This window comes from Chaetodon auriga, chromosome 12, assembly GCF_051107435.1.
Source record: "Chaetodon auriga isolate fChaAug3 chromosome 12, fChaAug3.hap1, whole genome shotgun sequence".
NCBI classification, from domain to species: Eukaryota; Metazoa; Chordata; class Actinopteri; order Chaetodontiformes; family Chaetodontidae; genus Chaetodon; species Chaetodon auriga.
In genome coordinates, this window is record NC_135085.1 from 10,139,713 (window position 1) to 10,153,032 (window position 13,320).

The following is a 13,320-nucleotide window of genomic DNA, read 5'->3' on the forward strand; positions in this document are numbered from 1 at the left end:
CAACTTCTTTCTTCATTTTTGTTTTTTTTTTATTTAGAACAACACAAATGTTTTAAGCATTGTATCTGTGTGATATAGTACATTTAAAATTAAATTATTTCAAAACAGTATATTTAAACATTAAATATAGGTGACATGTATGAAAATGCATTGTCAGCACTGGCTGTGCCTGTTAGGTCTTTTTTTTCTTTACCACCTTCAGTTTTAATTTTGTATTTGTATTAGAAACAATGCAGTTACTGAAATACTATAAAACACTTTCTATGCATAACAAGGTTCAGGACATCGTTCTTTTTGTTCTTGTATAGTAGCTCAGTTTTCCACTTGTGATTCTTGGAGCTGTTTATCATGATCTTCTGGGTGCTCTCACTTTCAGTTGAAATATTCATCTCAGACTGTGGGCTTGGATTCGAACATATTGCGATACAAAAACACCCCCGAGATGATTCTATGTATCTTGTAAATGTGAATATTGATACAGAAGAGAGGTGCTCCCGAATTTTGACAAAAACAGACTCAAACCATGAGAAATCTGAGGTAAAAGTTGTCTTCATTAGAAATGGATTCCACACTACATTACTGCATAAAACAAGAAAAACAGCCCGTCTGTTTGGAATTGAATCCCCCCAAAAAATGGACTATGTTAAAACAGAAAAGGTAACAATATCCAAAATAATTAACTTTTTCATCTGTCCACATGTCCAAACATGTACAACATCTCCATCATTGAGCAATATTGTACTTTTGGCCAGTATTTAATTGACTTAAAAAAAATAAAAAGTGAAAGAACATCCAATGTACATACACATAAAGTCTAGTGAAATCTAAAAAGGTCCCCATTGTCTTCATGAGGCAGCATGTGTGGCTGTCAGAGAGCTGTCTTGGTCAGTCTTGAGGGTCGAGGGCAGCGAGGTGACCTCTACCATGCCTAGCCCAGTGTGAGGGACACTAGTGTTCATAATGTGTCTCTGTAAATGTTTAATCCAGTCCTCCTGGACTGACAAGGGACCCTGGAAGACGAGGTCACAGAACCTGTGAGAAGAAGAAGAGATTGATGATGACATACCAACACAAAGTGGTTCTGAGCAACGCTAGCAGGATGTCCAGGGATGGTAATGTCAGACTTTTGGACGGTCCTGACTGAAATATTTAGATGCCATCAAATTTTGTAAAAGCATTCATAGTTCCCTGAGGATAAATCCTACTGACTCAGGTCATCCCGACTTTTCACCGAGCCCCAACATGAGACAAGCACATTTGTGCTTTTGAGTAAAATGTCTCCTGGATGGATTGCATGAACATTGGAACAGACAGTCATGTCTCCCTCAGGATGAACTCTACTAATTTAAACATTTCGTCAAAGTCAAAATGTTAATTTGTCCCATACTTGGTTTTATGGGTACATTCATCTCAGCTTCAGCTGTACTTTTAGTGCCAATAGGCAAATGTTAGACCACAGACTGAACTTCAGTGGTGAACATCGTGCCAGCTAAACATCAGCATGTTAGCAAAGTCATTGTTAGCATGTTCGTATGCACTTAGCTCGAAGCAGCACTGTACTAAAGACTGTACTAGAGCCATTAGCAAGGCTGTAGACTCTTAGTCTTCTTTAAGAGAGAGAGAGAGATGGATATTTAGTGAGACAGATAGATGGAGTAGATCTCTCAGTCATCTAGACAGTTTTTGTTCAATGAAAAAATTTAAGTTGTTGCCAACAGAAGCAAAAACACCACTCGAAACATTTGACAATGGTCCAAATCTGGTTGCCCAGGGCAACTGGGCAATGATCACTGTTGAAGTTTGTTGTACCAGATGCAATATTATCCAGAAAGAAGAAAGAGTAAAAGAGTACAGTAACTGCATTACCTGCAGGTGAGTCTGTACATTTCCTCTGGAGTTTGGGGTAAGGGCAGTGTCTTCTTCTTTGAGCCAGGCCTTGAGCGTTGCCTTCTTGCTTTACAGTCAAATGCTGAAAGACAGAATTTACTTTTTAAACTTACAACACTACCTTTGAGATTACAATTTAACATTTAAAACAAATGTTTAGGAGAACCACCAGAAGGTTTGGATATTGTTAAGTGATGTTCAGTGAATCAGTCATTTTGGATGTTTGGACATCATTAGCCCTTGTTTTAATCATACTTGTGTTTTGGCCATGTGCCAGTGAGGTAAACGGTCTGGCTCTGTCTCTCATCTGCATTGGCCAATCCAGGCCAATGCAGGCACAAGGCTCAACATATAAGTGTGATGATCTGTGCCTGCCAGAAAAGTAGGTCCTGAAGGCTTTCTGTCTTGAAGAGGTTGTTCTTGCCTCAGATGCACCCACCATGCTCCACAATTAAAATCTTTGCCAAATCTCACTTGCTGCCGCCCTTCTAGATCCTTACCTTGGGAAGGACACAAATAACCAATGTTATACTAACTGTAGCTATGATTTGGACATCACAACCTCTTGTAGCCACACAAACAGTTTTGTCTTTATGTGCTGAGCTTTTGAGATATCAGTGTGAAAACTGCTATGAGCAGTACAAGAAGCACTGACCAAGCTACTCAGGTAATATTAGGTATTAGGGTTAGGCAGATGTAAAAATTTTCAAACTGGTTTGATATCAAGCCAAATACCACACTGAGCCGATAATACCATATTTTACCACTAGGTGTCAAACGTGGCTCAGCTGCTCCCGTGGAAGCCCATGAATGAGAGTGCAGAGGCACCATCGCCAGGACACCACAATTTGCCTGTCAATCATTGGTTTTAGATGGATAAAATTCTCTTGTTCGGAAGCTTTTACTGACCTTACATTAACGGAAAAAGTTGTCTACTCGAATACCATTATTTTCACTTCACCTGAGAGAAGCTAGTGTGACTGTCAATGACAGCAAAACGTAGTTATGTCTTTCACTTTGCGCTGAAATGAAACGAGTGCACATAAATTAGGTAAATAACAGACATAGTATGTCAATCATGTCGTCACACTGCTACTAATACAAGTTGGATCTAGCACTGCCGGCACAGGCTGTTGACATAGATTAATTTTTCATTTGCAAGAATGTCTAATAATGACAAACGCTGGTTCAGTCGATTTGCATAAAATCAACCTAGCTTAGGCTTGTACAACGGACCAGACCTGCAAAACCAGATACTAACCCAACCTTGTTAGTTACGAAGAATTTACCTCCTGCATGCCTGATTAGATAAAAAAAACAAAACAAAACAAAAAAACTTCCATGTTTTGCCACTACAAGACTTCAGGATTGCTTTGATTCCACTGCTCTCATGAGCTGTGTCTCCGTTAAAAAATACATGTTGTTACTGTGCTTTCAATGAATTTGGGATATGCTGGAGTTTGTTGCTGGAACAATGGTATTATGCCAAGATTTCACAGCACCAACATGAATCTTTTTTAACTCTATATACTCAGTTAAAAGGTACCCTGTGGAGGGTTTGACCACTAGTAGTGCTGTGGAATATTATGGAGTATATGTGCAATATTTTGTGGGGCCCCCATTTTGTTTGTATCGAGCGCATATAGGTGATATGATGCACATTCCACCTGACGGTTTCAAGCTCTTTCATTGACTGACAGTTAAAAATACAGTATAAAAAAGACTGCTAGCTGGACAACATGGGCGTTAACATTTCAGGTTTAGAAATACTGAAAAATATCAGCTTTTCAAATATTTAGTGAGGAAGAAAATCTATTCGACATGTATGTTAGGCCTCAAGGATACATGTGATATGCTTTGGTAAGACACTGTGAATATAATCTGTTCAAGTAAAAATTTCACGGGGTACCTTTAAAAAAAAGTTGGCATCTGGTGTTAAAATCTGTACCTGAATAAGTTATCCAGATAATAAACAATCTGATCTTGCCTTTGTGTTTACACCTACTATCCTTGTGAGTTTTGTGAGTTGTTTGTGAGAAACTTTGTGAATCGCGGCATATGATAAATTATGAATTATTTGTCCCCACTTTTAAATTTGGCAAATGTTACACATTAAGTTATCCCGGTGTGTTACAGCACACTAGGGCTGTCAAAATTGGCCAAAAATGACATTGAAATATTCCCTCTAAAAAAACATGTAGACTGGATCCCTACAGAGATATGTTTTTGTTAAAGAGTAAGATCTGTTTTGTTTAACCAGAAAAGGCAGTTATATAACTCTCACCAAAATTTTATCATAACACACTTCATTCAAATGCGACAAAAGAACAATAAAACTCACTGAAACCATCTTGGTTTGTCTTTTCACTGTTACAACAATCATCACTAATTCTGGATCTGTTGAAATGAACTCTTAATTCACTGAATCGGGAGAGGAACTAGAGAGAGGTCGAAATCAAAGAAGCAGCGGGAGAGAAGGTGTGTTCAGCCAAAATATTTTTGCATCTACTCTTTCACATCTACATAGACATCCATCCATCCATTTTCTACACTGACTATCCCTTTCGTGGTTGTGGGGGGGCTGGAGCATATCCCAGCTGTCAACGGGAGAGAGGCGGGGTACACCCTGAACCGGTCGCCGGTCGATTGCAGGGCAACATATAGAGACAGACAACCATTCACGCTCACGCTCACACCTAAGGACAATTTTTTAGAGTCACCAATTAATCTAATGAGCATGTTTTTGGTCTGTGGGAGGAAGCCGCAGTGCCCGGAGAGAACCCACGCATGCACAGGAAGAACATGCAAACTTCACACAGAAAGGCATAATCAGTAATTAGGGGTCTGTCTCTTTCAGCCCGATCTCTAAATTTGAATGTTAATCTATATTTTATGCTAAAAACAAATATCTGTATGCTGTGCAGCCTATGGCAGCACGTTGTACACTTTGCGTTTACACCTACCTAAAATCTGAACACAATGCAAGCCAGACTACCTCCAGATGCGGTCATGCAGATCACACTCTGATCACGACACCTGCATTAACATGCATTTTTCCTTGTCCGGATCACGTAACCAGATACAAAACGTATTTTATTACCAGGTGGAAATGGGGTCAGAGTGTTTACTTCTGTGGCTAAAGGCAAGTCCATATGTGTGTCACACTGAGAATATTGGGTCAGTCTTGAGAGACTTCTTCTTGTAGTCCAGGGACTGAAAACTCTATATTTCTAGAGTGTTTCAGTCCTTGGATCATTTTTAATACAAGGAGGTATCAACCAGTATGAGTTGCTGCAACAACAATGAAAACCAGGCCTGAGACACCTCAACCAGATGCAATCTGTTGCTGATGGCACTTACTGGTTCCCTCAAGCAAGGCAGTCCTTTTTCGTTTTGCATATGCCCGGAGGTGATTGGACAAGCTAACTCCGCTGTGAAAAGTTGCATTGCAATGGACGCACACCTTCCTGTTGAATTCACCTTTCTCTGTGAAAAGACAAAAAATACAAGACAAACAGGGTCAACATGAATATGGTGATACTTATTTATTACTGGTATGGAGGAATTGTAGGATTGGATTTGAACATGTTCGTTCTTGGTTCTATGTTGCAAGGTCTGTATGCATAATTTCTGCTATTTGACACTTTTGGAATGGAATTAACTTTATGAGATCATACAAAAATAATGATGATAATCCCCTGCTTTATTATCTAAAACATGCAGTTCTGTTTTGGTCAGATAATCTGAAGGTAATTTGGCCATGTCGTTCTACACTTTTATGCTGATGACACCTCACTTTTACAACATAAAATCTGATGATCAGTACTCAGATACCTGCGTCAAAACAGCTGCTGCTGATGGTAATAGCTCATTGTGGTTTGAGAATATATGTTGTGCTTTGCTCTTGAATTTGAAATTCTTTGTCCATACATTTGTGATGGTTTCTTGCCAATAATGTTGTGCCAAATGTATTTTGTCACTTGTGTGTGAAATACACACAAAAAAAGAGAAATTACCAGATTCTCACACACTATACAAAGCTGCTCAAAACACAGAAGACTTCCACTTCTACTCCAACCTATCTGGTTGGTGAAGTTACTCACCAGATATTGACTTTGGCAGTGAAGATGCAAGTCTTGATCCTGAACTGTGGTCACTGTTTGAAGAAACTGCTAACATGTTTCTTGACGTCTGAGAGGACCCCTTTAGTCTGGCATCTTCCTGACACTTCCTCTTCTTCAGAATTCCTATCAAGGCAGTCGTGCCAGACAGTGAATTTTTAACATCCATCTTAGTCTCTAGTCTCTTTTCAGATTCCATTCCCGCTAAAGAAAACATGGGCATCAGTGGTCTGTCTTCAGTACAAATGCTTGGAACTGGATTAGGTTTTTGGATTCCAATGGCTGTTGGCGTGAAATAATCAACACTGGACAGCTTTGGTGAAGCACTGTATTGGAAATGGTTCCGTCTTTTTCCCAGAATTTGAAGTGCCCGCTGGAACTCCTTCTTGTCACGCATCAACTCCCGCAGTAAAAATAATGGGGATTTGTTCTTTGTTGCAAAGCTTTTTCCAAGCTTTTTCAGGTGGCCTCGTATATGGTTGGACTGCCCAGTCCTGTTGTCAAATGAGTCCCCACATAATGGACAGGAGTGAATGCTCTTCACAGTCTCAGAGTCTGACTCCAGCTGTAGAGCTGAAAAACACAAACAAAACAGAAAAGCAAAAACAAAATCAGAAACATAAACATTGTACAATACAATATGATACATTTAAACTTGTAGCATCAAAGTACATATATAAGGAAAACTGCAGTTTGAACCTAGTTTAAAACTTGTTAAAACTGGTTTTATATTTGCAGAACCATTGATTCTATTGGACATGAGAACATTGAATGCACCAAAATAATTGCTGAGATAGCAACGACACTGCACTACGAGAAATCAGCAATAACTTAAATGTAAGTTCAATGCTCATTAATAACGACAACAACTAATGGCCACAGGCACAAAAATAAAAGCCAAGTTGTAATAAAGGATAGTTTCCTTTAATAGAGGAACTTGCAATAAGTGCGCCAGTACCTTTTTTCAATCTCCGGAACGCTGAAATCTTCCGTCGAAGTCGCGGCCTCCTGTCTTGAGAAGCCACCTGTTCAGGAGGCACTACATGGCGTGCATTGTAGCTAAGTCCGACCCTATGAAGATGCCCTCGGACATGATTAGACAATCCAACACCTGACTCAAAGACTGCGGGACAGTATGGGCAGTTCTTGCGGTCTGATTCCAACTCCAACACATCCTCTGTGAAGGATTCCCTCAATTGTATTTGGTGGGAGTCAAAGTTTTCTTGAAATACTTCTGTTTCTATGCATTCTTCTTTGATTTCAGGGTCGTTCTTTTCTTGCTCTTCAGTCTTTATTTTCTCAAACAGCCTTTTAGATGCCTGAAGAGCTCCCCTCATGGACATTCTTCTGCTATATGTATAAATGATGTTTTGTTTTTCTTTCTTGATACCATTGTCTAAATGGTTAGTGTTGGCATCTGAATCATTAAACTGAAAAATGTCTTTTTCGTCACAGTCTGACACTTCTTCTTCTTCTTCTTCTTCTTGGTTTATTTTCTTGGGACTTGGTAAAGGTTTTGGTAAGATGAAGCATGAGTCTTGGTCTAAGGTGTTGCGATATGGGGTGGACATCTTCCTCTTAGACGGTGACTTTTTGACTTTTGACTGATCCTCATTGAACTTGGGTACACTGCTGCTGTTAAGATCTCTTCTGGCTGCACTGGATGGTGCCTTATTGCCGTTTGTGGATAAAGCTGAACCTTCAACCTTGACAGTCAATGTTCCTGGAAACTGATCAGAGCTATTTTTGTCACTTTTGGAATCCTGAACAGTGCTGCAATTATTGCTTTCTTTCTTCTGTTCTGCAGTTTTCTTTCCATGTCTTTGTCGGTACAGGAGAACATTTATGGATTTGTCTAGCTTTGATTCCGTTAGCTGTGACTTGAGACTTCTCTTGATCTTGCTATTTTTGAACAAGTCTGAAATGTCACTGGACTCACTAGGTGAACAAGCTCTTTTAGAGGAGATCTGATTTTTTATCAAGATTTTCGATGTAAACTCTGCATCGTCTACAGGAGTTTTACAAGTAGGCATGTGCTGCTCCTTAGATGGCTGTGCATTTTGCTCACTATCCTGTGCATCTTCATATTCCTCAAAGGTTTGTTGATGGCGGCGCAGAAGGTGATTCTTAAAAACACTTTTGCTAAAAGCTCTATAAGAACAAATGTTACAGGAGAAGATTTCAGAGTCATCATTCTGGATCTGTTTTCCAACTGTAATAACAGTATGCTGCATAATATTATGTCTCCTAAGGTCATTCTCACTCAAAGTCCTGAAGCTACATTTGTCACATCTAAACTTTCTCTTGTCCTTCTCATGTGTTTTCGCATGTTGAACAAACGTGTTTGGGCAGTTTGTCCCAAATGGGCACTGAGGGCAGAAAAGCTTTGCGTTTTTATCCTCTTTCTTCTTATCATTCATGCCTTTAATCTCTTCAGTGAGTCTCTCTCTCTTTTCCTGGTGGCTAGACATGTGCTCTATAAGTGAACCACTTTGTCTGAAGGACTGTCCACATTCTCGGCATATAAAAGGCTTTGGCGAAATATTCGGAGAGTCAACATGAGACTTCATATGACGATGCAAATGATGCTCTTTCTGGAAAATGAGCTTACATTTGGAGCAGGGGTAACATGATGGCTTCTCCTCTGAATGAGAACTTATTGTGAGCCTCCTCTTCAACGGTGAAAGCCCATGACTTATACTGTTTTCATGGGAATTTCTTGCAGGTGCATTGTAAAGAATTTCCTTGATGGCCTTCACAGTTCCATTGGGATACTTGGAAACTTTCACCGTTGGTGACGACTGTGACTTGGAGAACTTCCTTGACTTCCTGACTTTTCTGACAGGAATGGAGTCAACTTGACCTTCTGCATCAGACAATTCCTCAGATGACTTGTGGCTCAGATCAGGATAAAGGTCTTCTGAGGGATCCACCATGACAACCATGTCCATTTTCCGTTTCCTTCTCCTTTGGCTGTTGGTAGGAGGGACTTCCTCTTTAGGCTCTTCACCAGGGGAATCACCATGGTTCTCCCACAGAAACTGCATAAACTCTTTGTGAGGGTCCCAGTTAAGGTCACTAGCACCACTAAAATCATCCAGTGAGTTTTCAGGTGAGTCTACATCAAAACCCCAAATTCCTGCGGTGTCAATTTCCTGCACAGTCTTTAGTGGGGTGATGCTCTTTGCCTCCTCTTTCTCTGTAGAGATGTTGTTGAGTTCATGGGCTTGTGTAGCCTGATGCGAAGAAGGTCCATTTCCGAGGCCAACTGGAGATAACATATCCGTGTTTGACAGAACATCTAGAACACTGTTTTGTTTCAGAGAAGGCTTGCCGAAAGAATCGGTGCAAGAAGCAGATTCTTGCGCCATTCTCACTGGCTCTTGCAGGAGCGTGAGGGCATTGATCTCAGGATCTGTATCTTTGTCATCTTCATCAACACCTGTCAGACATGACATTTCAGCTGCCATGACCTGAAAAGAAAAGTAAAGCCTTCTTAGATATTCCTCACACATACACAAGTGTATTAACTACAAAATCTACAGTTAACACTGTTGCATTCCAATGGTTTGTACTGGAAATGTTTTCACTAGATCATAAATAACAACATTTGTCTAGTGGCACTGCAAAGAAGCAGATTGCTGGGCCTTCTATTCAACCTTTATCTTCCTGGTCAGTGGTGAACAAATGCAGTTCTTGCAGTTTCCACATACCCCCAGTGCTGGTAGCAAGTACCGAACTTTCCCGAATGTCACCTTCTAAATTGTGAGGATTTGCTTCTTTTGTCTTGTATGATAGCAAACTGAAAATGTTTGGACTTTTGACTGTCGGTTGGACAAATCAAGTCAAGTTTGAAGACACTTTGGGTTGAACGAAAGTGTGAGGGGTATTTTTCACTGTTTAATTGAAGAATTGACAAAATAATTTGCAGATTAAATGAATACTGAAAGTAATCATTAGTTGCAGCACTAAGTAAACCGGTGGTGGTTAAGATGGTTTAACCATCTGGTTAAACATGCAATATATAAGAATGTGAAGCAATTTACATTTATTAATCGCTTTGTATTGCCAATATATGCATAGACTGCTACGTAACTTAAAAAATACGACCTTCCCTGAGTTTCTGGGTTGCCTCTAACAACCAGTGGACTAATTTCTATTTGTGTACCTTATGTCTATGTTTATTTTTTTTTTCTCTCTAAATCTAAAGGATGTGAAATTTTGCATACTCATGGGTACCTTTTTTCTGCTCCTCTACAACAGCAACAGTGTGCAACACTAGCTAAGAAGCTTAACTTAGAAATGGAGTCTGCTAACATCAACAAATGACTGCTACCTACCACACCACCTCATGTTAGCTTATGTTAGCCAGCTCAAAGCATGTGAAATATATCTGACATTGTGGTTCTAGCTGGCTAATGTTATCTTACGTTTGCATGCTAGCACGCTAACAAGGGTGAATTGCTAGCTAGCTAGTAGCAAAATACTGTCTTGACTGGATATCAGTCAAGTCATCCAGACCCCTGGGACTGGTATGCTCTGAAATTGGCTAATTTGCCGTTTGCAAATTACTTACCAGCTAAACTTACAAGGTCAGCAATGCCATGTCCATGCAGTATAGCTAAATTACAGCTAGCTAGCTACCTTTAGATTGCCAAATTACTTCACACGGTAACATGATCCACGATACTAACTTGTGCATTATGTCAAACGTTGTTGATTTTAGCCAACAATAAATTATGTAACAGTACAAAGCAAAAGCATATAACTAACAACTGCTTTCTAGTAGCCAAGAGTAATGCAAGGCAGAGTGACCAACTAGCTAACTGTAACCTAAGCAAAGCTGGGGTTGGCCAGTTGGTTGTGGCTTGGCTGTGCTGGGTCTGGCGTTGGCTGATGTAGTGATGCGCAAACGGAAAGCTAGTTAGTATAGAGTCATTGCTCAAAATAAACTACAGGAAAATTACATTATTCTATATACATTATTCTAAATATGGCCAATCTATTTTCCGACACTCAGCGTTCAATCTTGTGTGCGTTCAGCGACTGTTTTGGCTAATGCCCACAGGATGATGCTCACTCATGCCTATCGAGTGCGAGCAACAATGCTGACTGCAGTTCACTAAACGCCCACCGGTGTCATTATAACGATTTTCTGAAAGTTACACATACAACCTTTAAGATTACAATTACTTGCATGCGTTAGCAAAAGTCAAAGACCATAACAGTGACATGAGCCCGTGCAGGCTTTTACAAGTCCAAAATTGAATGTAACCACTGTTATGCGAGATTGAGTTTGCAATAGGTATTTTTTGCTTGTTAGAATGTGTTGGTCTGACGTGAAAAGTTAACAATTTAGTAGCTCAATACAATGACACCAGAATTAGCCTCTTGACTCAATCAGCATTCATTGACTACAAAGTAAATACAGCTAAATGTAACATATAGCTACTTGACACGTTGCTTTGATGATTAATTAAGGCCATTTATAATGCTACAAGGTCGCTGGAGTGAGAGGTCTTGGATTTGAAGGGCAATAAAAGTGTCATACCAAGTGAATACTCTTGTGGGAGAGAAAGGTGTTGGTAACATCTACATGGCAACACCAAAACGGCGAAAGGACGGAGCTCGTAAATGGCTTTTGATGAGCGGTTGTGGATTTTGTATAGAGCTAAAACTTTCAGCACAGTAGTTCAGTTATATGCCATCCCACAATAGTTGGGATAGGTTTCCTAAGCTACCGACATTCACAGCAAACTGGATTATTTATACTTTGTTCCGTAAGGGTATCGTTGAATTTCTTTGGCGTTTAGATCACGCTGTGTTGTTGGATGCTGCTTGCAGGAGCTGCAGACCATTCCATTAAGGCTGTTCCATAGCAAAACCTATTCCTCAGGCTTAACTACACCTAATGACAATCATTCCTCGCTACTAACTATACAGATATCAGTAAAATGACGAAAAGCAAACAAACGTTACCTCCAAGCGGTGCGGACGCAGACAGGGCACGATTTATTCGCAGCATTGAATAATTTCTTACTTTCGTCTTCCATCTATTTCACAGTCGCCATTTTCCGTGGTGGTCTGGTGTGGGACAGATCATTTCTTTTGTACGGGTAACCGTACATACATTTCGTTATACAGTAACTGGACAAAGAAACACCCCGATAATTACGTTTAATTGATAAACTATATTATAAAACAACCACAGCTGAACACTTACTCAAGTTATTGTCTCATTTAATTTCGTCTCGTACGGCTACGAGTCGGCGCCATGTTCCCCCGAAAAATGTAAAATGGTTCAGTCCAGATAGGAGGCATAAAAAACCTGAGTTAATGACCATCTCCTTTGGGGAGCAGATTTTTTTTTTTCCTCCAATTTTTTTTTAGAGGTTGATGGCGGTTAATCACGGTATTAATTAATAACATACACTGAAACTTCAGTTATTATTTTGTTTGGTTTATAAAAGAGCACATTTGGTGCAGCTATTTAAACTTGTCACTGAAGCACAGACAGGAATTGGATGTCAACAGAGGAGAGATGTTGCCACCATCTCCCCATGGTCGACTTCTCACAGGTCTTTGTTGCTTTCGTAGCCGGTGATTAGCCGGTGCGGGTCCTCCTAGTCTCGTGTGTTTACACGAGAAAATACGTTGTTTGAACACACTCGACAGAGTATGAAATTAATTCCAGAGTAAACGGTTGCTATCGCCTGCCCACTCAAATTTTGATAAGAATATTTAGGTACAACTAATATTTTAATTAAAAAAAAGTCTAGCTTTAGTACTGTTTATTTCGATGAAAATGTCCTAATTAAGTTACTGTTAGGTGGTTCTGCCGCGTGAAAACGTAAGGCACAAACTAAGAAGTCAAATGTAGTGGAGTCAAGGGTTAACCTCTGACCTGACTAAACTGAGTTGATCCTATGGAGTTGTTCATTATCACAGGTGGGTACACAACGAGAAAATAGCATAGATAACTTTGAAACAGACAAAAGCCCTTGCTTAAACTAGGTTAGGCAACTGTGCAGCTAACTGAAAACAGTTAGTCACAGTGCCCCATTGAAAGTTGTTAGCTTGTTGTTCACTAGCCCCCCAGCTAATGTTAAAGTTAGCAAAGCCTAGGTAGCTAATTGCACTATTTTGGCCATTATTTTGGTTAGACTTTGTATATTATTTTACTATGAGATACTTAACTTTCTCACTTATAGTACAAAAACATTCCTCATATAGCTTTGTTCAGCAGGTGGGCTACTTAGAGACCATTCAGATCTGTCATGTCTATAAGAAATGTTGAATGCATAAGCCAGAT

The 13,320-nt window shown here is 39.8% G+C and overlaps 1 protein-coding gene across 1 annotated transcript; it reads right to left on the reverse strand.

Annotated features, from left to right (window-relative positions):
- Window positions 1–4: 4 nt before the first annotated feature.
- znf644a (zinc finger protein 644a) lies at window positions 5–12,306 on the reverse strand. The gene is made up of 6 exons (XM_076745196.1): window positions 11,988–12,306; window positions 6,967–9,481; window positions 5,991–6,581; window positions 5,248–5,373; window positions 1,867–1,969; window positions 5–1,032 (listed from the first exon to the last, which is right to left on the reverse strand). The coding sequence occupies exons 2-6, from the start codon at window positions 9,476–9,478 to the stop codon at window positions 846–848; spliced, it is 3,519 nt and encodes a 1,172-aa protein (XP_076601311.1). The 5' UTR covers window positions 9,479–9,481; window positions 11,988–12,306; the 3' UTR covers window positions 5–845.
- Between the last annotated feature and the right edge of the window lie 1,014 nt (window positions 12,307–13,320).